This window comes from Augochlora pura, chromosome 2 (assembly GCF_028453695.1).
Source record: "Augochlora pura isolate Apur16 chromosome 2, APUR_v2.2.1, whole genome shotgun sequence".
Lineage (NCBI taxonomy): Eukaryota > Metazoa > Arthropoda > Insecta > Hymenoptera > Halictidae > Augochlora > Augochlora pura.
In genome coordinates, this window is record NC_135773.1 from 11,831,169 (window position 1) to 11,854,891 (window position 23,723).

The 23,723-nt window shown below is 35.4% G+C and overlaps 3 protein-coding genes across 11 annotated transcripts; 1 reads left to right on the plus strand and 2 right to left on the minus strand.

Annotated features, from left to right (window-relative positions):
• Positions 1-75: 75 nt before the first annotated feature.
• Positions 76-2,806, minus strand: LOC144473119 (putative odorant receptor 85d). 2 transcript variants are annotated; one of them, XM_078186731.1, is made up of 7 exons: positions 2,641-2,806; positions 1,701-2,157; positions 1,084-1,372; positions 906-1,005; positions 682-789; positions 365-520; positions 76-209 (listed from the first exon to the last, which is right to left on the minus strand). In XM_078186731.1, the coding sequence occupies exons 1-7, from the start codon at positions 2,644-2,646 to the stop codon at positions 156-158; spliced, it is 1,170 nt and encodes a 389-aa protein (XP_078042857.1). In that variant the 5' UTR covers positions 2,647-2,806; the 3' UTR covers positions 76-155. The 2 variants fall into 2 exon arrangements, with proteins under 2 accessions (XP_078042857.1, XP_078042849.1); XM_078186723.1 differs by lacking the exon at positions 2,641-2,806 and having other exon boundaries at positions 1,701-2,244.
• Positions 2,807-3,448: 642 nt separating this feature from the next.
• Positions 3,449-10,872, minus strand: LOC144478235 (putative odorant receptor 65b). 5 transcript variants are annotated; one of them, XM_078195984.1, is made up of 12 exons: positions 10,555-10,868; positions 9,797-10,253; positions 9,447-9,735; positions 9,042-9,141; positions 8,662-8,769; positions 8,357-8,512; positions 5,283-5,613; positions 4,448-4,736; positions 4,279-4,378; positions 4,054-4,161; positions 3,728-3,883; positions 3,449-3,629 (listed from the first exon to the last, which is right to left on the minus strand). In XM_078195984.1, exons 1-12 carry the CDS (start codon positions 10,582-10,584, stop codon positions 3,576-3,578), a joined length of 2,178 nt encoding a protein of 725 aa, XP_078052110.1. In that variant the 5' UTR covers positions 10,585-10,868; the 3' UTR covers positions 3,449-3,575. The 5 variants fall into 5 exon arrangements, 4 of the variants coding, with proteins under 4 accessions (XP_078052110.1, XP_078052111.1, XP_078052114.1 ...); XM_078195985.1 differs by having other exon boundaries at positions 3,467-3,629; positions 9,797-10,002; positions 10,095-10,867; XR_013495327.1 differs by lacking the exons at positions 3,449-3,629; positions 3,728-3,883 and having other exon boundaries at positions 4,474-4,736; positions 10,555-10,872.
• Positions 10,873-12,677: 1,805 nt separating this feature from the next.
• LOC144478437 (uncharacterized protein KIAA0513-like) lies at positions 12,678-23,418 on the plus strand. Of its 4 annotated transcripts, none has more exons than XM_078196306.1 (10): positions 12,678-13,335; positions 17,343-17,614; positions 18,193-18,476; positions 18,851-18,892; positions 19,954-20,055; positions 20,125-20,285; positions 20,379-20,565; positions 20,851-21,073; positions 21,173-21,267; positions 21,711-23,418. In XM_078196306.1, exons 2-10 carry the CDS (start codon positions 17,343-17,345, stop codon positions 21,773-21,775), a joined length of 1,431 nt encoding a protein of 476 aa, XP_078052432.1. In that variant the 5' UTR covers positions 12,678-13,335; the 3' UTR covers positions 21,776-23,418. The 4 variants fall into 4 exon arrangements, with proteins under 4 accessions (XP_078052432.1, XP_078052431.1, XP_078052434.1 ...); XM_078196305.1 differs by having other exon boundaries at positions 17,340-17,614; positions 21,711-23,417; XM_078196307.1 differs by lacking the exon at positions 12,678-13,335 and adding an exon at positions 16,249-17,246 and having other exon boundaries at positions 17,340-17,614.
• Positions 23,419-23,723: the final 305 nt, after the last annotated feature.

The following is a 23,723-nucleotide window of genomic DNA, read 5'->3' on the forward strand; positions in this document are numbered from 1 at the left end:
GTGAATATGTTACATTTTGTGCAGGTGCCGGAAAAATTCAGTAAGGGAACTTAACATTTTTGGACACTTTTATTTCCATTTTCAGCACCTAAATACTATGTTTATCTTCGTAAGCCGTGGAACACATGCATTAATAGTCAGAAACTTGAGAGCTTCTATTCGACTCGTGTTCGTAATACGGACAACAAAGCCATGGAAGTTTTCACGATCTATTAAAAAGATGGATAGATATTTTATCCGTATAATTTTAGCATGAAATATAGTATTGTTATTCAGTATAAATGTCCGTCATTGTATAACTGGCAGCATATATGTAGTTGTTATATATTTTACTTAGTCGATAAAAGCAAACTGTCCTACTTACATCGCTGAAACCAAAAAGCGTGAATCTGTAAAACTTCCCAGCCATTAAATATTGGGGTCTCTGTCCGTTTCTTAAACACATCACTAAAGATCTCTTATCATGGTTTTCTATGTCTGTCCAAACTGTGTCGTAAAATGCGTCACCTACTTCCTGTGACTACAATGTTATACAATATGTATTGTGGTATATTCTATACAATATTGTAATTTTACATAGAAGGAAATTAAGATAAACAGCCAGCAAGATTGCTTTTCAAACATTCTAATTTTTCAAAGTGGACATATCAAAAGAAGTAAAAAACAATCAGCGGTACAAACCTCCTGAACAAGTTGCTCACCAATGTAAGAGTACAAGTATAGCCAGGCTGCCACAATTATACTATATAAAATAAAATTAATGGCGGCCACCATATCCCTCCCAAACGTCTGTACAATGTTAAAGGTCGTTAAAAAGAGAACACGTCACTCCCGCGAATAAAAAGATATTTAGATAGTGTTCAGTGTGTTAACGCATGTGCTTTGAAAAAAATTCGACTACGTACTATTAACACCACGTACATAGTAACGCCCAATCTGAAGCTACAATTCAGATATTCTAACAGGAGTATATGGCAGAAACAGTCGTTTAAAAAATCTGTCAATCTGAAATAAATCTACAATTATCGTTAACAATTATCGTTCCCTTCCAAAAAATAATCTAACAAGAATTTACGTATTCACTTCATCAACTCCAAGTGTTCCAGCACCATAGTTTTCATCCGCTGCCGAAAATGCATCGGAGATTTCGTTAGAGACATTCGTATTCGGCACGCCAACATCGACAATTTTCCGCAAATATGTAGCGTCGACGTGACGATCAGACTAGCTTCCGCTGCATGATACATTCCTACGAATCCAGCGGGAAATTGGTAGATATATATTATCGTGTATATTTTAGGGTCATAATGGTAGTCGAGGAACATATGAACTGGAAATGGTAGTTCATAGGGTCTCGTGTTGTTCCCGTGATCTACGACAAAGTTAGTATACAGAAAAACTTAATCGTTGAAACTCACGAAGTGAGTCAGTGTTTCCTAGAGGAAAATTACATTTAGTTTTCCAATCGCTTCTTAATTAATGATCAAGATTAAATTCCAAAATCGTGTTCCAAAGTGACCTTAGAAAACTGAAGTTTCTGGCATAAAATCTTGCCTAAATGGATTGTTGAACAATATTTTTTGAATACAGTTCTCACAATGTCTCTACATGAAATTATTTTCATTCATCACGCAGCGATTGAAAATGTATGTTACAGAACAATGGAGCACAGTAACAGTTTATCACTCTTTAAAGATTACCTGCAAGGGTATAGATCACCAGACCTATCAAAGGGCGAATATACATCATGTAAGTATTGACGAATGTAAATATGGACACATATTTGCCGAAATAAAAGGATATATTGTTGTACTTTTGATAGAGTCGTTTCTCCTCGTCGTTCTCGAACAATATCGCCCCCTTTATATCACTTCGGATTTTCTTAATCACCACCGACAGCTTCTTATTCGTTCGAATAAGAACAAGCGCAAACGGTATCGTAAGCGTCAGAGGCAATACTGACACGTTCTCTATCAGTCCTTCAAAATCGTGTAGAACATCGTATAAGTCCCAAAGCTGCAATACTGCCAGTTGGACGAAATAGAACACTACTATCTTGAATAGCGGCGTGCTTTCGTGAAGCGGTAATATACCCCCGACGGAGAATATTAGCTGACAGTACAGAAGAGAGTCTTTGATTGCGATAGGATGCTTCCCCTGTAACATTTTAGACGAATTTTCTAGACACGACAAACACAGCCTTAACACTTCACCTATCGATGATGATCGAGCAGTATTTTGAAAGTCAGAGGTTAACTATTTTGTACTTTTCAATAAATATTTCAATACTGCTAGCAATTTAATACGTAAAACAACAAGTAATAATGACTGTCACGGCCAAATCATTTTGATTAAAATTGCTATATCTTTTAATAATCAAAATCTTTTAATAAACGTCTGGCAGGAAAAAAATGTCAACAACATTTTCACATATGTAACGCTTGTGCGCTAAAGTAATTAGAACTTTTATTTTCACTTTTCATTGGATGCAAAATAAAAACTGCCTTTTTTTACACTGTATTCAAAGTCCCACAGTGTTGTGGATAAAAATATTCAAAAACCACTGTTTAGCCTGAGTTTTGATTTGGGACAAATGATTCGTACAAAACGATCCGTAGCAAATAACGTCAACTCTCTTACTGTCATTGTCAGGCTGTTCTTGATCTTGAAATTCAAACTATAACAGTGCGGTATCTGATTTTATATGATTGCATGCAATCAACGCATGCAGGTGCACATGGCAAATCGAGTACAGAGTAATAGCGAACTAAATCGCATCCGTCCCTTCGCTGGAAGTAATTGTAGACAGACTTCGTAGCACTCTGTTAATTTTTTACTCGTTAAAGACCTTGCTTCTGCGATTCATGAAGGAAAAATGCTGTGGAAGATAACTGAACCGGCGATAATAATTCGAAATTGGACAAAATTGTAAAGCAGAATTATTTATCATACCGTACTGAGAGTGATAGGAGAACTAAGCGAGATCGATAAATCTGCAGTTGCGTTCTAATACGTCAAATAGTGTAAAGAATTGCTGACTGCTGCAAGTGTCTGCCTGATTTCTCTCTTGAGAGCGTTATCATTTTGATCGTAACCCCTTGCACTACGACTCCTTTTACGCTGCGTTGATTGGCACTTGTTTGTCCTTAATATTTTCCTTAATAGGGCCAGATAATTTCTATTTCTTGTATTGTCTTTACTTATTTCTGTTTCTAGACTTTGATAACGAAAGAATTCAATTTGATTTCGATTTACAAGAAATGAATAATATACATATTTGGCAGCTGTTGCATGAAACCTTTATCGCGAGCCTGACTCGTTATTATAGTGCAAGGGGTTAACTTCTAGTTTCATCATACCATTGATGTTGCAGAATCACTATCCGTAAAGCTTATAGCCAATGGAAATTTATTAAAAATGTAAAAAGTATAAAATTGTTATACCATTGTGCAGATTTAGGAAAAATTTAGTAAGTATTCCTAAAATTATTTGGACACTTTTATTTCCACTTTCACTAGCTAACTACTATGTACATAAACAAGCGAACATTTGACGTTAGACGATCATCGCCAGTTTTATTCGACTCTTGTTCGCAATACAGACAGAAATGCCATGGCAGTTTTCACGATCTGTTAAGGAAATGGATAGATATCTTTAGCACACAATTATAACATGAAATACAATATTTTTATTTGATTAATTCTTAGGAACGGATTGTTTTACTTACGTCGCTGTAACCAAAAAGCGTGAATCTATAGAACTTCCCAGCCATTAAATACAGAGGTTTTTGTCCGTTCATTAAACAGATTACTAACGATCTTCTATCATTGCTCGTTATGTCTGTCCAGTCCGTGTTGTAAAAGGCTTCACCCACTTCATGTGACTAGATATCATGGTTGTTTCAATATTAGCGTCCATTTTACATAGCATAGTCATTTTTAATAGAAGAATATAAAGACAGAGTGGCGACAAGATGGTTCTCAAAATTTTCGAATGTTTCAAAATTCATACATCAGAAGAAAAAAAATAAACGGTACAATCGACGGTACAAACCTCCTGAAGAAGTTGCTCACCAATGTACGAGTACAAGTATAACCAGGCTGCCACGATTATGGTATATAAAATAAAATTAAAAGCTACTACCGTATCCTTCTGAAGTGTCTGTATAATGTAAAAAAAATAGTCGAGAAAAGAATATCACTTTTTCACTAGTAAAAAGATTTTGAGGTGGTGTTTTTTGTGTTAAAGCATGTGCTTTGAAAAGATTCGATTACATACGATTAACACCACGTACATAGTAACGCCCAATCTAAAGCTACAGTTCAGATATTCTACCAGAAGGATCTGGCGGAAACAGTTATTTAGGATATCTGTCATCCTGAAATAAACGTGCATGTGTTTATAGTTTCCTACGAAGAGTTAATGTAACAAGAAATTACGTATTCACTTGGTCAATTCCAAATGCTCTATCACCATTGTTTTCATCCTCTGCTGGAAATGCGCTGGTGACTTTGTCAGAGACTTTCGAATTCGGCAAGCCAGCATTGACATTTTTGCGCAAATATGTAGCGTCGAGGTAACGATGAGACTAGCTTCCGCCGCGTGATACACTCCCAGGAAGGCCACGGGGAGTTGGTAGAGATAAATCAAAGTGTACACTTTAGTGTTATAGTGATAGTCGAAAAACATATGAGACCGAAACGGTAGCACGTACGGTCGTGTGTTGTTGTCTTGATCTACAACAATATATAATATATAATATACTTGCTGATACACAAAAATTGAGCGCTGCTAGTGTCACGTAATACATTTTTTAATGTCTCTATTCTGTGGAATAGGTAGCGCAGGATCGATATCTCCCGAACCGTGTGCCGAGTATCGCATTAGGGCATTAATCAGCGTAGAGTATAAAAGGCAGAGTTTCAAAGATTAGAACACGAAGTTAAGCGAGTTGCATTAATTGTTTAGCGTGACTTGGTTATCGCTAATAAATTTTCCACTGTAGGGTGAGTCACCTATCTCAATTTGGCCTGTCTAAATTGAACACATTTCATTCTTTGGAAACCAATATGTATATATACGGGTTTCCATTCGCTTCGTAATGTAAAATAAATGTTAAACGCGAGATCACGATCCAAAGAGATGACACCAGGAAGCAGGTCAACTGTTTGAACCATGAATTAAGGACTGTACAAATTAATGTTTCATGAATGAAAAAGACCTGAAATGGATAATCACATTGATCACGCAACGACCAAAAAGGTATATTAGAAAACGATTACCTGGGCGAGATCGGGTCAGCAAATCTATCAGAGGAGTTGCGTACAACATGTAAGAGATGAAGAATGCGAACATCGATACATATTTGCCGAAATAAAAGGATATGTTGTTGTACTTTTGATAAACTTGTCTCTCCTCGTCGTCCTCGAACGATAGCGCGCCCTTTATATCACTTTGGATTCGATCGACCACCACTATCAGCTTCTTGTTCGCTCGAATAAGAAGAAGCCCGTACAGTATCGAAAGCGTGAGAGGCAATTCTGTCGCGATCTCTATCAACGCGTTGAAATCGCGTATTACATCGCACATGTCCCAAAGTTGCAACGTTGCCAACTGGAAGAAATAGAACACTACGATATTGTACCGTTTCCTGTTGCCGCTGCCGTGCTTCGGCAATATATCGCCGGTGGCGAATATTCGTTGACAGTACATAAGAGAGTCTTTGATCTCGATAGGATGATCCCCCTGCAACATTTTCGACGAATTTTCCAGACATATCGAACAGAATTTTAATACTTCACCTACCGGTTATCATCTAATAGTTCTTCGAAAGTCGGAGGTTAACAATTTTAAACTTTGCAATAAATATATCAATACTGCTGCAATTTCATTCGTAAAACGACAGCTTATTTTTAATACCAGAGCCGACTTATTTCCCATGAGACTATCATTTCAAAGGCACTTGTTAAAATTTCTCTTCATATAACATAGATACTAAAAAGCTGTTAATAAGCTCCCGGTAGATAAAGTGTCAATATAAACATTGTCACGCATGAAACGCTTGTACACATTATAAGATGAATTTTATATTATATATAAAATTATAATTATTGTATGATAAGTTTTCCTTCTTATAGCGGAAAAATTCGAAGTCCTGCAAGATTGCAGCTAAAAATATTCGAAAATAACTTCGTTCAGCCTCTTGAATTGGGACAAATGTTTCACACGAAACGATCCGTAGCAAACCACGTCAACTCTCTTACTGTCATTGTCAGTTTATTCTTGATCTTGAAATTGAAACGACAGCGATGCGAGAACTGTTTTTATACGACTACATGCAATCAACGAACATAGGTGCTCGTGGCAATTCAAGTGCCGAGCAATAGCGAACTAAATCGCAACCGTCCCTTCGGTGGAAGTAATTATAGTCAAACTTCGTAGCGTTTCGTTCATTTTTTATTTGTCAGGACTGCTTCGGCGATCCATGAACAGAAAATGCTGTCGAAGATAATTGGTCCGGCGATAATTGCTCGATGTTGACCAAAATGGTGAAGCAGAATTATTTATCATACTGAACTATGGATGGCAGAAGAACTAAGCGAGATCGATAAATCCGCGGTTGCATTTTGTGAACATCAAATAGTCCGTAGAATTGCTGACTGCTGGTAGTGTCTAGCGAATTTCTGTCTGGATAGTGTTATCATTTAACATATTCATGCCTGCGCTGCTATTCGAGTCTCTCGGTATTAGGCCGCTGCTTTGAGGCCGTTTTCTTTATCGAGCGGTATTTAATCAGTTTTGAAAATGTATATACCCTAGGAACAGTTTTTTAATAAACATTTTCAAAATACTCATTATTACTCACAACATGGTAATAATCAAATTAATTGGTGGAACTCATTGTGCGATAAGAAATATAACTATGAGCCGACGGTGATACAGGTCGGCGCGAACGTGTTAAATCTTAATTTTTAGTTTCGTCGTATCATTAATTATCATGCAATAAAACCACGGTCTTTACTGATCATAGTTAATGGAAAATTGTTAAAAATGTACGAAGTACGAGTATAAGTATGTTATATCTTTGTGTAGGTGCTAGACAATTTTAGTAAGTAATTCTAAAATTATTTGGATGTTTTTATTATCACTATTACTAACTAAATACTATGTACTGTCCTTTGTTAGAAAGATGACACTAGAATAATATAACTAACTAGAAAAATTATGTGAATAATTTTATTACCACTTGTACTAGTAAGTAAAGTATGCAGAAACATACGATATGTAGAATCTTAATACAGATTTACGGAATGGAAATTGCAATTAGCGATAAGCCAATCACTATTTGATATACTTAATTATTATCGTGTAACTGAAGCATTATTGTGTCATTATTGTTTCATGCTTCTATTCTTGCTCTCAACATGGAGAAGAATGCCATGGAAAATTTGAAGATCTATACAAGAAATTAATACATATTAACAAGAATTAATGTTCGTTTTTCTTATTCATTATTCTCTCATTCCATTTTTCGTGAAATGAGTCATTTGTAATATGAAATAAATCATATGTAATTAAAATTTATACCAATGAAATAGGGGAGAATTACTACCATGAAGGAGACATATTGTATATTGAATGGGACATTACATAATATCCATATATAGACAATTCATTTTTGACAATTAAATATGATAACATAATGAATATCGCTGTTAATTTCATAAGTACTATTTTCTAGTATATAGTTAGTACATATTATGTACTAGTATATATGTAAGCTTTACGTTAGATTCAGTATAATACATGTACACTAATTACCCAGTTAAGCAAGTCTTTTTCGAATAAATCTTGAGCAAACTTTGGTATCGTGCTTTACAATCAAATTATTATAATTTTTGTGCCAAGACCTATTTAAAGCAGAGTTTATTTTGTATTTGCTACAAATTTGATAGCACCATTTAATGCGGAACTTCTATTGCAAGTATAGAAGGGACACGTAAAATTACATACCGGGTATGTATAAACGGAAATCACAGTACTTATAAGATTAATGTCAGCATTACTTTATTTAGACACAAATTGATGAATGGAACTAAATGCACTTTTTAAGACAATCAAGAATAAATCAAATAAACGAAGGGGAAATTCATTGACCCTATGCATTCTTGTAATATACAAAACCCATTTTTCAAACTGGAATTTGATATGTCGTTTAGTTCCTTTGTTATCTTGTTCAAAATAAAAGTTTCCTATTCACGGTAGTGCTCCCCTACATATCAGCTTCTCGTTGTAAATACTGTTTAGCTATTTTATAAACTGTACTTTTGTATCATACAAGAAATATTATACGTACCTTAGTAAACCCGAACAATGAAAACTCATAAAATTTTCCGGCTGTTAAACACTCCGTTTTTTGTCCATTTGTCATGCACATCAACAAAACTCTCCTATCTTTATTTGTCATTTCTTGCCACTCGATATTGTACAGCGCGTCGGCTATATTCTGTGACTAAATGTTACGTTTCTATCAATATCGCTATACAATAGTAAAATGTATACGTCGAGTTTGAAGCCAATTCTATCGCTTTTGAAATCAATCAAATTGAATTGTAACCAAAATTTAAATTACCATATTATCATGTTAAATCAAACACAAACCTCGCAACGAAGTTGTTCGCCAATGTACGAATACAAGTACAAATAAGCAGTCACATCCAGGGTGTACATTACAAAATTGGCAGCAGCTACCGGATCTGTATCAAGCGTCTGTAAAATATATTTAAAAAATAATTAAAACCTGATCCGAAAAGATTCATATCCCCGATTTTTAAGTTTAAAAGAAAGTACTGATGCAATTATTCTTTCTCGCAGAACTATAACTATTTAAATGTTGGAAACATTTCGGAAATTGAAAGTTCAGCGTTTAAATATAGTTTTTGATACCAATGTGTGCCGACTGCTAGAATCTGTCATGTTTTTTTTTCTTTGTCGTGCCAATCTAATCTACGTTTTCGGAACAAAATCAATTAACTACATACGGTTAACACAACATACATAGAAAGGCTCAGGCGAGAGGAGCAACTGATGTATTCTATCAGAAGAAGTAGGTAGAAGTTGTTATTTAGAATTTCTGACATCCTGAAACACCCATAGACGATATTACTATACGATATTACTTTAACAGCACACAGTGAATAGACGATATTTAAAAGAATTTAAGAATATCCATAAATTACATAATATCTATCAAGATTTTCTATGTTCACATTTTCCATTTTATAGATATAACAAAGGTTATGAAATAAATTTTTGTTTACAATCATATTTAAATGCTTCAATATGTACAATAAATATGGACGTCTTCTCTTACAGCATTAACATGGCACATGTTACGTATAATCAAGACAAACACTGCTAACGTGATGAAACTTCCAAGTACTCACTTTCTCAACTCCAAATGTTGGTTCACCACACTTTTAATATCCTTCTGGAAAAGACTCGACGGCTTCGTGGACACGTTTCGGATACGAAAACATAAAATAGAGAACTTCCCGCAAAGATGTAAGACCATAGTGACGATAAAGCTGACTTCGGCTATGTGAAACATGGCCACATATATCATCGGCAGCTGGTATACGTATAGAATAAAATAGATAATGATGTTATTTTGATAATCGAAGAAGATATGAGCCTGAAATGGTAGCGTATAGAAAATCGTTGCGTTACTCTCTCCTGCAAAAATACAATACACGATCAAGCAAAAGATTCAGTAGCGAGCTACGCCAACGGTTACCTGCGTAATACTGAGCTGACAGGTGTATCAACGGACGAAAGGACATCAGAATAATGAGAACAAGTTGAAACACTGTCGCGTATTTTCCAAATTTCCAAGAGATGTTGTTGTATTTGTAATACAGCCGTCTCTCCTCCGCGTTCTTTAGACACGCACCGTTCTGCATTTCCCTCCTGGCTTCGTCCACGACTAGTTTTAAATCATCGCTTGACCAAACGAGAGAAGTTTCGAATATAATAGACAATACTATAATCGCCTCCATCAGGGTAAAGATCATCAATTGGAGATTGTCTCGTACGTCATACGCAGCCCAAGTAGACAGTACGATAGTCCAGGAGAAGTAAAACACTGTCATCTTGAATAACACGGGGATACGTTGCTGTGGCCATATACCGCCACACAAAAAAGTGCGTCGACTATATACGAAAGCGTCTTTGATTTCGATCGTTTCACCGCTCTACAAAATTTCTCATCAGCCATTTCTTCCTCTGCGCGTGAAAATCCGACGAAATCGATAAAATTGTCACGTATGAAACACGTCTGTTCTCCGAAGATGCTCTGAATTTTTACAAATTTTAGTAAAATGGTTGCTGCAGAAAGTGTCTGCCAAATCAAAGCAACGAATCATACCGATCCTGTTAGGCTATGATTATTTTTTCACTTCGATTTCGATCGAAAGAATTTCATTGGAGAGAAGAATGCAAAACACGCGTTTCATACGAAACAAAATGTCACAAGCAACACTTTGTTCGTCTTACTGCCATCGTGATCCTCTCCCCGAGACCCATTCGCGATTGTCTTCGTGAAGTTCCTTCGCCGAGCTATGACTAGTCAATAAATTCAGATATTCAAGTGCAATCAATTTTCGTTTGTCTGACACGTAAACTCCGGGTTTCTCCGTTACCATGAGACTCTTATTATTAATAGAGTTCGAACGGTGATTATTGTTGCAAAGAGAGTTGCTACGGATCGCTCCTTCGCCATTGAAATTGCGGGAGAAAAAAGAACGATCGATGCACCATGCATAGTTTAAGCATCAAACAATTATGGAAACTTCTCCTGACCGAAGAACAAAAAAGTCGAGATTTCTTATAGTCTGCAGGTTCGTAGAAGGTGTCCCGCGACGTCAGGATTCGTACAGATTATACTGACGAGAATTGTTCCAACCGTTTTCAATTATTGTGACACGCATTCATATTCATTGTGACGACGGGAAAAACATTCTGTCCAAATAAATGGACTGTGACCTGTGTTTCTAAGGTACTGAGTATACATCCCTAACTGCTTCCTGCAGGCCGCTTGTTGCATCAATTGAAGGTGAATATTATGCGAGCTTCGGCATTCTGATTTCAAATTATAATAATTTCACTACTTCTAAATTTTTCATTATTTTACACAAGTAATATAGATTCTAGCAATGAGGGTAACCGACATGATGTCGATACCATCCTTCATTCAAAGTAATTACAACTAACAATATTTTCTGAATACCGATTGTCTAGATCTCACTACAAGAATTTTACTGCTCTAGAGACTCGGAATAGGGGTCAGAACGAAGCCGGTATTTGTTATGGACTCCTTTTTTACAAAGAGATACTTATTCGACTAAGTCGTACGGAGTGTAAGTCAAGTGATCGTTACAGAGCAAACGTTTGAATCGGAGAAGTAGAAGAAGAACTAAAGCGAATCAGAATAGAAGCATTTGATCCTTCAAGATGAGAGAGAAGAGCGAGTCGAAACCTTATGCTCGAGGGTGACACGACGCGTACAATGTTTCGCAGCTCTTATAGCGGAGCTGTTCAACAGGCCCCACGGCAGACAAGAGCAAATCTACGGAAAAACCGTCTTAGTGAAGTGAGGACGTAAGAAAAGAAAGGTTGACATTTTCATGTTTCCTTCTCACTCACACGCATTGCCATTATATGCCGATCCTGCGATGCTCATTTTATTTTACCCAATCTCAACGTAACATACAGTCAATCGCAGTCACATAGTAAATTAAAAAAGATTAAATATCTTTAGAAATGACACTCGGACATGATGTAAAACAAAGAATAATTCCATTGAAATAGGTAAGCCAAAGCGGATGATTATCCCTTGGCAAATAATAAGTCCTTTATTAACGATAATCTTCGACTTTCGTGTTGTCGAGAAATTACGACCTCCCAAAAGCGTGACTCTAACATCAGCATACAATGGGTCTCAATACAGCCCCACCTCCTCGTGGTGAGACCTGGGCAACGCCATTTGGCGGCAAAAGGGGCTCTGGTCTTCGGAAGAGTTCTGCGATTGTAAATACTATCTAATTCACACGCATACAGATTTCTTGTAGACACTCCTTACAGACATGAGAGTCAATCTCCTAATACAGTGGCGGACACATGTATAAATTCTAGTCTGTCACTGTATGATGAGCTGTGTTTTAAGATTAAGTACCAATAAATTAATAAGACATTTAAGTAAAATGTAAAGTCTTTTAAGTAAAAATTCGAGTTTATTACGAATTATATATATGTACGATTATTAACCCCTCGCCGTGCCATTTTCTTAACAGTTACTGCGATTAGGAATTTTTCAATTGATATAAATTCGCAGAACATTAACATTTATTCCGTGCCTGAATTTACTCGAATATTTAAATATTAATAACAAGGGATTAGAATTTTATTCCAATTTTAAAGAACAGAATAACATCCATACTTAATCATTTATTACTAGTAATTTTCATCGCGAGTCGGACTCGTCAAAGTACGGTAAGGGGTTAAAGAAAGCGCCTTAACAAAATATAAATTACACTCCAAAAATCATTGTAAAATCGCATTAAAAAGAAAATTATCAACTCACCATTCGCTGCTCATATTTTTGATGGTGACTGAACTGACAATAAACTTTATTTGCGCTATGATAGTGTTCTATATTATAAGATTCACTTTGATCGTTTAAACATCTGTACCGTATTTTGTGGCACCCAAATGATAAAGCCCTAAAGCATACTCTAATACGAATGAGATGTACGGAATACTCGATTCTCGCTAAAAAGCTTACCCCTTTGAAATAACGACAACGACGGGCGCGACAAGATAGCAATTGAATAAAAATTAAACGATATGATAAATACACATCGGGTCTACTCATATACCACGTCTATGGTAAGATATCTGCTAAGGTGGGTTATACCTCCTTCGCCGCAGGAGGTCAATATAATCAACGTCAGATAAACTAGCGTCGGTCGGTGTATTACTGTCAGTCGACAAGAGTCCATTCGAAAATGCTATTGTACCAACTCGTTTGCAATGCCTTAGAAAACTGTATTGATCGCGGCGGACGCATGCGTACTGTATAATTGGATCACATGCGGGAGTATAATGTGCATCGTAGAGACAGCAGTAGAAACAACTACGCTACGTTCGCAGTGCATGATCCGAACTCCAGTGGTAGCGGTACGAAGAATTGTTTGTCGTCAGACACGTGTCCCAAAGTGATCGTGGCAGAACGTCGCCTGACATTTCTCGACTGAACACTTGCTTCACCACTGTACGGTATGTAGGTATTTACTTGTTATCGCTACAGTAACAAATATATTTGAATTAAACCACAACATAGTCAACATCTTGAACCTGTGCAGAGAGCATCAAACAATACATTTTATCCAAAATGAAACGTTCAAGTGTAATAATATTCTTGTTATTTTCAAAATCAAACACAATGCTTTCCTCTTTTTCAACGATTGTGTTAGAAGTCAATTAAAATCAATAAGATATATTAAAAAGGCAGAAATTTAGTACATTGTTGATCGAGAATGAAAACGTGAACAGGAAAGAAAATATTTACTTCGAAAAACAAACATAATTTCACCTGACATGTCGTAGACGTATTCTGCGATTTGACAATTGAGTAATGTCCAGTATGGTGCAGGATGGCACAGTATAGGCAAAGCTGCATTGCAGTAATATCCTGGCAGTGTGTACCCATCATGTTTTCAGCGAAGTCAGTCGATCGTTTGTTAACGATACAAAGCCATTCGGTTCTCTATCGCGGCGCGATCGACTCGCGAACTGATTCCCTTTTCATTGCCCGTCATTATAAAAAGATCATTGAGAATTGCATTTCTGAGAAACAGCATGAACACAATGCGAACATCTCCAGTATCTTTTTAATTGCCTGCTTTAAAATATTCATCGATATCTCTGCAACATACTGCTCGTCCGTATGTAAATATGTTCAGGTGTATACTGCAACTGTTTGATTATTGTGTGTTCATATTGTTCAATTTGACTTCGATTACTATACTGACGGCTAGATTGGTAGAACCGTCGAAGAATATTCACTGGAACATTCGCAAAATTACAGTTAGAATTCCAATAGCCTTGGCATCTGCCTCATCGCCACCTCCACAAATGTTTGTGGGTAAGTTAATTTGAAATTCTCGCGGCATCGAACAATGAATGAAGATGTTGGCACGATCGATGATCTACTTATAGATACGTTCAATAACTTTCAATGAACTTTCGGTCCCGGGGAAATTTGAAGCCACAGCTTTTTCATGGCAATTTATAAAATGCAATAAAACATATATGCATATATATATATATATGCATTCACGAAACACCATATTCCTCTAACCGAATTGTTCGTAAATACCTTTATTTATATACCTTTGTGTAAAATTATTTGTAAGAACAGCAATTCATATACAGACCTATCGACTGCTCATAGCATATGCCATAATTGCGAAGCCATCATTACTCTCTTTGTAGAAACAAATAAAACATAGAGAACAATATCTTTCTATCCGATTAAAGATTTATTAGACAGTTGGAAAATAGATTCTGAATTTTGATTGTGTTATGATCTCTTTTGATTTAATATTAATCCAATTGAAATATTCGTTACACTATTAGACTATAGATAGTTGTGCAGCTTTTCTTTTATAAAATACCGAATGATGATAAAAATAGTTTCAGAATATTTTTATGGCGAAAGTTAAGTTTAAATTGTACTAGTCATCGTATTTAAACAGCGGCTTAATTTAAATTAGATCAATATAGTTGCAATGAAAACATTCCCTGGTTGACAATAGGAATCAGGGTTAATGTAACTAAAAACAAAATGTTCTTCTCTTCTATAATTATCAATCATACGGTGGTTCATATCGATGCTGTAACGAATGCGGTTTCGGCAATGCGAGTTATCTGGAAGAACATCCGCTTTATATCGCGAGCGCTAATTACTAAGGCCTCGTTCACTTCGTCTACGTGTAATGAACGCACGATAACGATAACGTAACGGTAGATAATTGTTGCGTGCATAAACACATGCGCGAATACTAAAACTTACAACACGTTGCACGGGTAAAATTGAAAAGGGATAGATAAAATTACTATTTTTCGAAAGAAAATTGAAGAGAAATTCACGCTTATAATAATCGCACTTATCTTTTGCTGCTTCATTTCTTTGTGCAGAAAGAGCGTTTCGTTTTTAGTTGCTTACCCCGTTCATAATCGCATACTATCCCCAGCTGTTCTCGAAATCAATTCTGGCTTTACGGCTTCACTGTATCTCACTCGTAATCGATGTCTTTCACTCTACTTCCCGGCCCATTCAGAAGCTTCCAAGCCGAAGAATACTGTCGATAATTTCTGGAACTCTACCTCCGTTGGCAAATCTATCGTCATTTACGATAATGTCCCGAATATATTATCAGTAAAAAATTTTTCTTTTATAGATACTGAAATTATTATAATGAACATTTACTTTTTACTATCGGAATTCTATTATTAAGAATTCATAAAGCAAGCATGCTACTGAACAGATACCGGCCGATTGTCTGGTTATGGCTGACCGTTTTCACTTACAATTCTTAATACGATTGGTTTATTTTTCCACGTAAAGCCATCCTTTTATTAGTTTTACAATGAATACTGAACATTTTTTACAGACACAAGCTTTTGCTAGGGAATGCGAAAGTCTTTAAGCTGTGTGATCTAATAAACGATGCGATATAATAGTATGTCCTAAGTTCGTTATAGATCCTAAATGTCGTACAATAATGTATTTAGAGTGGTGCATTCGACTGTCTAATTATAATAGTATACCTGCACGTGTCGTCTTATCGTGTGTTTGAAATATTATGTGACTTTCTGTTACTGACATTGAAACGATAAATTCAGAAATTTTGAAAAAGGTTACGCAATATTATATAAGCGAGTTAACAAATAATTTTTGGTATTACCTACTAATTTTAATCGATTTATAAAAATTTAGTGTTAGTATTACATCATACTTGCTAATAGTAAATAGACTATAATCTGATACCCCGATTATGCAATCATTACGAGGGTCGTTAATTCGCTTCTGTCTAATTAGCACCAAAACCCATAAATAGTTGCAAGAGATTAAATAGGATAACTGTAAATACCACTGACATTTGCTTCTAACTGTGACTGATAATAAAATAAAATTGAAATATATCTAAATATAAAAACGCAATATCTACGAATATTTCATATCTATTCATCAAGAGAACTAGTGTCCCTTTAAATTTTATCGAAAAATATCGAAAGTTATTTAACCGAAATATTCTAAAAGTCCAAAACCTAATGTGTATGACTGAATGTTATATATATATTCAATGTTGTGAATGTCATTTTAGGATCGATATCTCCTTTTCTTGTCGCCAACTTTATCGTTCTGCGTACAGTGCTCAGATATTACGTTAACCCCTGTCCGTGCATATCTAGATACAATAAACATTTACACTGACCCATATACAATCCCAATGCTAATTTTTATTCTAGTCTGAAATTATTGATTTCTTTGTTATTTCAACAAAGGTCCTTGACATAACTCCAAAAACATTTAAAAATAAAAAACGCGTACAAAAATTTATTCTGAACATTAAGATATTTCATTTATTAATTTTAAACAATCATAATCAAACATTTTTTTAAATACATTAACAATCCCCGTTTAGTCCAAGTTGAAAATACAAGAACATTTTTTAAATCGAAATACAACTTGTTTTATAAAAGAAAAATTCCTCCACATGATTCAAGTCCTCTGACAACAGCTCAAGAGTTGCAGCAATTTTACTGACTATTTTTCGACCACCCATCCTTTAACCTTGACCTAGTGCCTAGTGATTATCAGTTTTTCTGCATTCCAAACAATGCTTTACATCTTGCGGCTTTAAAAGTGGTGAAGAATTGTGGCGCAGCTTAAGTCACAAACGGAAAAACTTTTTAACACTGACTACAGCTTTATTTGTTATCCATATTTCTGTAAGTACACGGAAAGACTAGACATTAAAATTAATGAACTTAGCTGCTTTCCTATCGTAAAATTTAAATTTTTCATGCTAGTAGTGTTAGGCATTGTCATGCGTTGTCTGTTGTAACATACTTGTTAAAGTTAACTTTAACAAATAAAATATTGCTCCCCAGCTGGTCTGGTATCGATAACCGCTTTAATTTGTTACCCATTTTTTTTATTAGATTTTGTATTCTATGCTCATGACGATGCTTGTTGCACGTATTTGTTACAGAAGATGGTAGACGTGACAACGGCTCTACCATCTACCGGTGGAGCGACCCTAATTGGGCGCACCAGAGGTGCACTCAGGTCTGTCAGATCTGCGCTGGGCGGCAGCGGAGAGTATCTTCAGGGTCTGGGGAACAGGATAGGCTCGGCTCTAAGTAGCAGTTTAGAAGAAAGTGAAATGACCACGACCCCGTCGACGCCGCCCTCTTCGCCGCAAGCACCACCTCAGACTTCTAAACAGGAGGACCACCTGGCCAGAAGAAAATTAAGGCTCCCCAGGTACATTTCTGTCTAATAAATTCTATCTCACGAATTCTGTCTCACGAACCAGACGTGACAAAAATCGAAGCCCGACGTTACACACACACAATAAGTCATAATAGATACTCGAAAGCACATTAACAACATCGAAACAAATGAAATTAAATGAAGCCTACGCTTTTTCACTTCCGATGATCGCCGTGTAAGGACGAAAGCAAAGCAGAAATTCAACTTAACACATTCATTGTTCCATGCATCGGATGCACAGCTACAATTGATAACGAGTAACGTTTGTCCAAAAAGGTATCGTCGATGATAAAAGATGCAACAATACAATAATGACAGGTTCAATTTAATTCATATTCATACAGTTTTAAACAAACAGCATCGAAGAGAGAAAATTTACTGTTCATGTTTGGTTTGTAGAAGACTCTCAGAAGTTTCACAGACTTTGTTGCGCTTTCATTTGCTGTTTAAGTAAAATATTATATTAGGTGAGAAATTATATTCAGCGATTCGATAGAAATGAATGAAAATTGCATGGGAAAGAATGTTATTCGAAAGATTCTTCATTTGTCACTGTCGACCGCCGACAGATTTGGGGCTGGATTATCGTACGAAGATTACGAGGCGATGGCAAGGCACAAATTGGAGCGTCAGGGTAGCACGAATATGTCGAGATGTTCGAGGAAGTACCCGCCGGGCTTGACGTACGAGGAAATAGCATCCTCGAGATCAGCCACGAACAAGAAACAGGACAATAAAATCGAGGAAGATAATAGCCCGGATAGAGATAGCCAGGAGAGTATAGCGCCACTAGAGGAAAAAGATATCAAAGCGACAGGACCGGATCCATTTGAAAAATTAAATTACAGAGCAGGTGAGTGTCAAAGCGAACAATATTTCATTAAAATGATTACACCTACACTGCATACACACCCCGGAGAACATATACACGAGCCATTTTAACGACGTGGCTCTTATTTTCCATACTTTCTGAAATATCAATTTTGAACTGGATCTACCTGCAATACTATAGCATTATAAAAGAAAATGTCAATATTCTACAATACTCTTGAAAATATTTTATTCATTGAAACTCATAAAGCAGATATAATTTCTACATTCTGCACCTGTTTTTACACTTAGAACAAATGACTCAACATACACATTATTTTCGACGAAAATGGTTATTTAGCGTGACACCGATTTTATTTTACAATATAACATATTTCATTGTTTTTTGTCACAAAGCCAGGGCCCCGACCCGCTATCAGACGGTCGTTTTTCGTTTAGGTAAATGAACGTTGATGTGAATGTATTGTAAACCACAGCAGGCGTCATTCGTATGCCACAAAATCCTTGTGTCAACCTTTTCCTACAGCACTGAAGGAAGAGTTTCATTCAAAATCATATTAACAGAATAATTTTAGCATAGCACACATATATCTATTTTATAATATTCACATCGTATCTGTGCGAAGAATTTCGTAGCTATCGCTTGTGTCACGAATTTCGTTTCATTTCACGCACGGACGAGGAAATATCGAAACTTTCTCTTCAGTGCGAATACAATAGTGTCTATTTAGACTTATGCTAATTTCGTGGAAAATGTTATCCCTCGATGACAGGATGCTTTTGAACGCTTTCACGCGATTTCACCCTCTGCGTAAAGATATTGTCTACATTCTACTGCTCGTTGTTGATTGATTCTGAGATGTAGTCAGAATTTTGGGAAATCACACGCTTCTTAGTTCAACATAGTCAAGTTCACGTACAAAAATCTGAAAAGTGTACTTGTTAATTGTTAAACCACTTTTAAAGGAATTAATTTAAAAAAGGATGAAGAAGTATTTGATTCAATAAAAATAAATTAACGATTTCTCAAGAAAATTTATCTAAATGGAACATTGTTTATTACACATTCATATACATTCAAATTCAAATTTTCTTTTTTCTAGGAGCGTCGCGTACCCGAAATTTTTCAAACGTAGCGAAACCTGCGCTTCTCATGCAACTCGTCGTGTACCCCAAATTGTTCAAACGCAAAAATTTGTGCTTTCATATAATCCGCCGGGTACCCTAAACTGTTTAAACGTAAAGATTTCCGCTTTTATACAATCCACATCTTGGAAATGTGTGATTAGATCCTTACTGTGCCATGGTAGGGCAGCATAACTGTACCCCTCTCGTTTCTGTAGACGTCTTTGCTTAGATGCGTTCTTGAAAGTGTTTAAGTAACGATAATGTGACATCCTTTAATGTGATACACGCACCATGTTTGAGTATCGATTAGAAAAGTAGCGATCATGCTAATAAAAAGATAGAAGAGTGTTTCCTGTAGAATGTTATTTCAGATATGCCTTGTAGCAGCGATTCGACGAGCGACCAAGATGGCTACGGACCTAGCACGAGTTTAGATTCGAATATGGACAGTCGCAGAATGTGGCATAGATCAGGTAGCAAATCTGTAATTGAGGAAAGTACATTGTATGTCACAGATTACAGTCGTATTGGTTCAAATTCAGGCTCTTCGGGATCAGTTCAATCTTGGGCTTCCAGTTTATCGGCAGACAGCCAATCGGAAGAAGCTGCTGCAGACTTCATGAAATCCTTCGTACCACTTCTGTTCGATGCTCCGAACACCATCGAGCAAGAACAGAAAGCAAATTTTGGGCAAATGGTTCTTGTATGTATTAATAGGTCGTTCAATGTCGTAATTATAATGTATTAAATATCTTAATTAAAAAATTAAGCAACACGTTCATGGATATTTTTTCAGACAGAATCTGGTAGAATATGGTTCTCTCGGGTGGTAAATGCAAGAAGAGCCCGTCCTTGTGTCACAGAAGCTTCATTTTATTCCTTAGCGCAACATTTCGCAGTGGCGCTTTTCGAATGTCACGAGGCTGACGATTTTGCACCAGCAAAAAGTCTTATGAACATGTGCTTCACGTTCTACCACGAAGGTATTAAATCTTTGTTTCCTATTTTTTAAATAAACGATTAACTTTCATTTATTTTGGCTACATATTTCATATAGTTAAGAATACTGGAAAGAAAAATTGTTTTCAGGGATGTTATTTTTCTGTGGGTGAATTAGTGCAACAGCGTACCGCAAGTAGCCTAAAAGTCATTAATTTTCTGAGGTATTCCAAGATGACTTTTGGGCTGGCTGCGTTTCACTATTGTGCAGACATTAACAAGATTTAGGTAGTGCGCATATTTAATTGTATAATTTTTTTAAATAAAAGTTGAAGTACCGGGCCTAGAACCGTATCGAGAATATTTGTATACGCATCTGCGAGTGCAACCTATTTGGACATCGATGAGATTCTGGACTGCAGCATTTTTCGATGCAGTACAATGCGAAAGAGCCTCGAAACCAGTTCCGCCGAGACCTAAATCTCTCGATCAGGAAGCCATCGCTGCCGAAGATCGCAGGTTCCAGGCGAACATCGTGTTCGGTCAATTAGGGTAGCTATAGATGCCTATTAGACCATTAGACAACTGTTTAGAACTTCGTTAATGTTTCGATTTTCCGTAGTTTTAATTTTGAATTTGTCAATTTTTTAGAACTTTCACGTGTAACATGCACGCATTCGGCCTGTCACGAACTCTGTGCTTAGAATTTCTTAGGAAGCAGTGTGTAATTGCTAATTTAACAAAAGGTAAGACCATTATTCAACAAGTGTTTGAAATTATCTATCCAACTGTGCCATTACAGTTCTTCGCTGAAATTGATTTAAACATTACCCACATTTTCACAGTATATATTTACAAGTTCCTTGTATCATTAATCATTTCTTTTTATTAAATGTAGCTAGCAAAGAGTAAATATGTTAACTATATAGAAAAAATTGCGAGTTCATTCTCATTCCGAAGTGTTTCATTCGTTAACATATCATATGTATGAATTTTACCTTATGTAGTCAAATGTCAGTAGCGGAACTCGAAATTGTTTAATATTTTTTAAATGGTGTAGTAAATACGAGAATATTTTAATGCTTTTTCTCAATAGTTAGGTGTTCCTATTTACGTTACTATTTATATTCTAGTAACATTTCTATAATTTCAGGCTATTACAATATATACAGTTTTTTTTATTTTACAGACCAAGAGAAAATGTTACGTGACAACATAGAAAGAATGTACAACGAGACGGAACCGTGGCGGTAGTTACGTTTATCCAAAGCTTCATTAGTTGTGATTTGCGGACAAAATCAGTGCGGAGTCAATTACAAGGCAACTCCAATATGAAGGGAAACATTTGATTGTTAAGAGAAAATGTCAATTTCAATGAGTAATTACAGTTACGACTGGAACGAAACAATGTAAATTAACCCTGAGTTTAAAGTACAGAAGGTTCCTAATATTACATGTATAGAATTATGAAAATTTTATTAAAACTAGGATATTCAATCAAGTATGAAACTAGTTTCATGATTTTGGATTAGATTTCTCTTATTATTAGGTAATATTTCATTATTAACAAGTTTAGACTCGCTTTTATACTACTGTTTGTAAAAATGAATTTCTTGCTTAAAATTTCGTGAATCATTTAATTAAATCCCAAGAATTCGAGCCACGCGATAGACAAATGAAAAAGATGTCTTGAGTCGACAATTCTGGAATGAAGAGGATCGACAACGTTATTCAAATGAAGGGTAAAACTTCCATGTCCCGAATTACGTAAATTCTAAGTATAAACGGACAATAAATTGCGCGAATTAAAAATGTAATGATAATTGTTTCAAGATAATAATCGACGATAAAATATATTTCTGTATCAGCGTTAAATAAGGTGAATGCTTCTCTAATCACTATAAATGGTTTTTTGTGATATCACGACTTAAGATGTTCGACAAAAAACGATTAATTGAAAACAAGATTTGCAGCTCAAAAGTATTATCTCATTACAATTTTTAACATCGGGTAACGATAAATTAGATTAAGTATTTACCAGGGCGCTCTTACATATAATACTATTTGCAAAATTTGGTTCACACTTTAAAAATCATGCACATAAAAATATGTGCAAAGGAAGTTTATAAGATTACTAGTATTATGCAAGAGGCTTCAAATAGTAGTTTGCATATAAATATTTATTGACGAAGTTATAACATTACGTTCTAGTACACAGATCTTACAAATATCTAAATTATATTATTCAATTATATCTCAGATACTAATTTTAACAGTTATTGAAACACTGCTATAAACATAAACTCCACTGAAATAAAACAGATTATCGTAAAGCTACATACATACTCCTATAGCAAGGAACAAAAGTGTTTGTATGGTACATTCTTCCTATGCGAATACATTTAATTATGAATGTAAATTAATTACAAGTTAAGCGTGTTCTGTGATCATTATAATGTTATCCTTTTCTAAACATTTATCAACGACATATAAGCAAATCTTCTTTGACAACACTCATGTAAATACATAAATCACAAGTATATGTATATTTAAAGACATATCACTGAATCAAAACTGCACTATACTTTATTTTGTATATTGGTCTGCACGTCATTGAAAGATTGTTAGCAAACAAAGAAAACGATTAATAAACCTCATCATCATCAAAACAGTTATTATTAATAGAAACAAAGAAACATTTCCTTGGGAATTTTTAAGTTTTGCACGGCTAGAATTACAGCTGGGAGATCGTACTTTATGTTAGATCTACTTAAGATTACCTATTTCTTTTAACTACAATAAAATAAGTAAAATTATAAATAAAATAAAACATAAATAAATTATGAATAAATAAAACATATCTTTTTAAAATAAAAATATATCTTGTTTGCTAAACATTTCACAAGACTTATATACTTATATTCGGTTAAGTAACCCCTTTTAGCCCATTTCAAAGCAACCCCTAAAGCGTGAATGGCGTTTCAGTTAGCTTCATTTACTAGTCTAAGCGTTATTCAACTACATATAACAGATGTCGTTAAAAATAGATTTTAACGACTCATTATTGTCAGTACAGTCGTCTATTAAAGCAAGAGTTTTTTCCCCCAGTTGAAAACCCTTTTTATCCCCCACCATTCTACTGCGCATCCACCTTCGCGTAGTTGCGAAGAAAAAGAACATTTTTTTTAGAAAAAGAACAGAT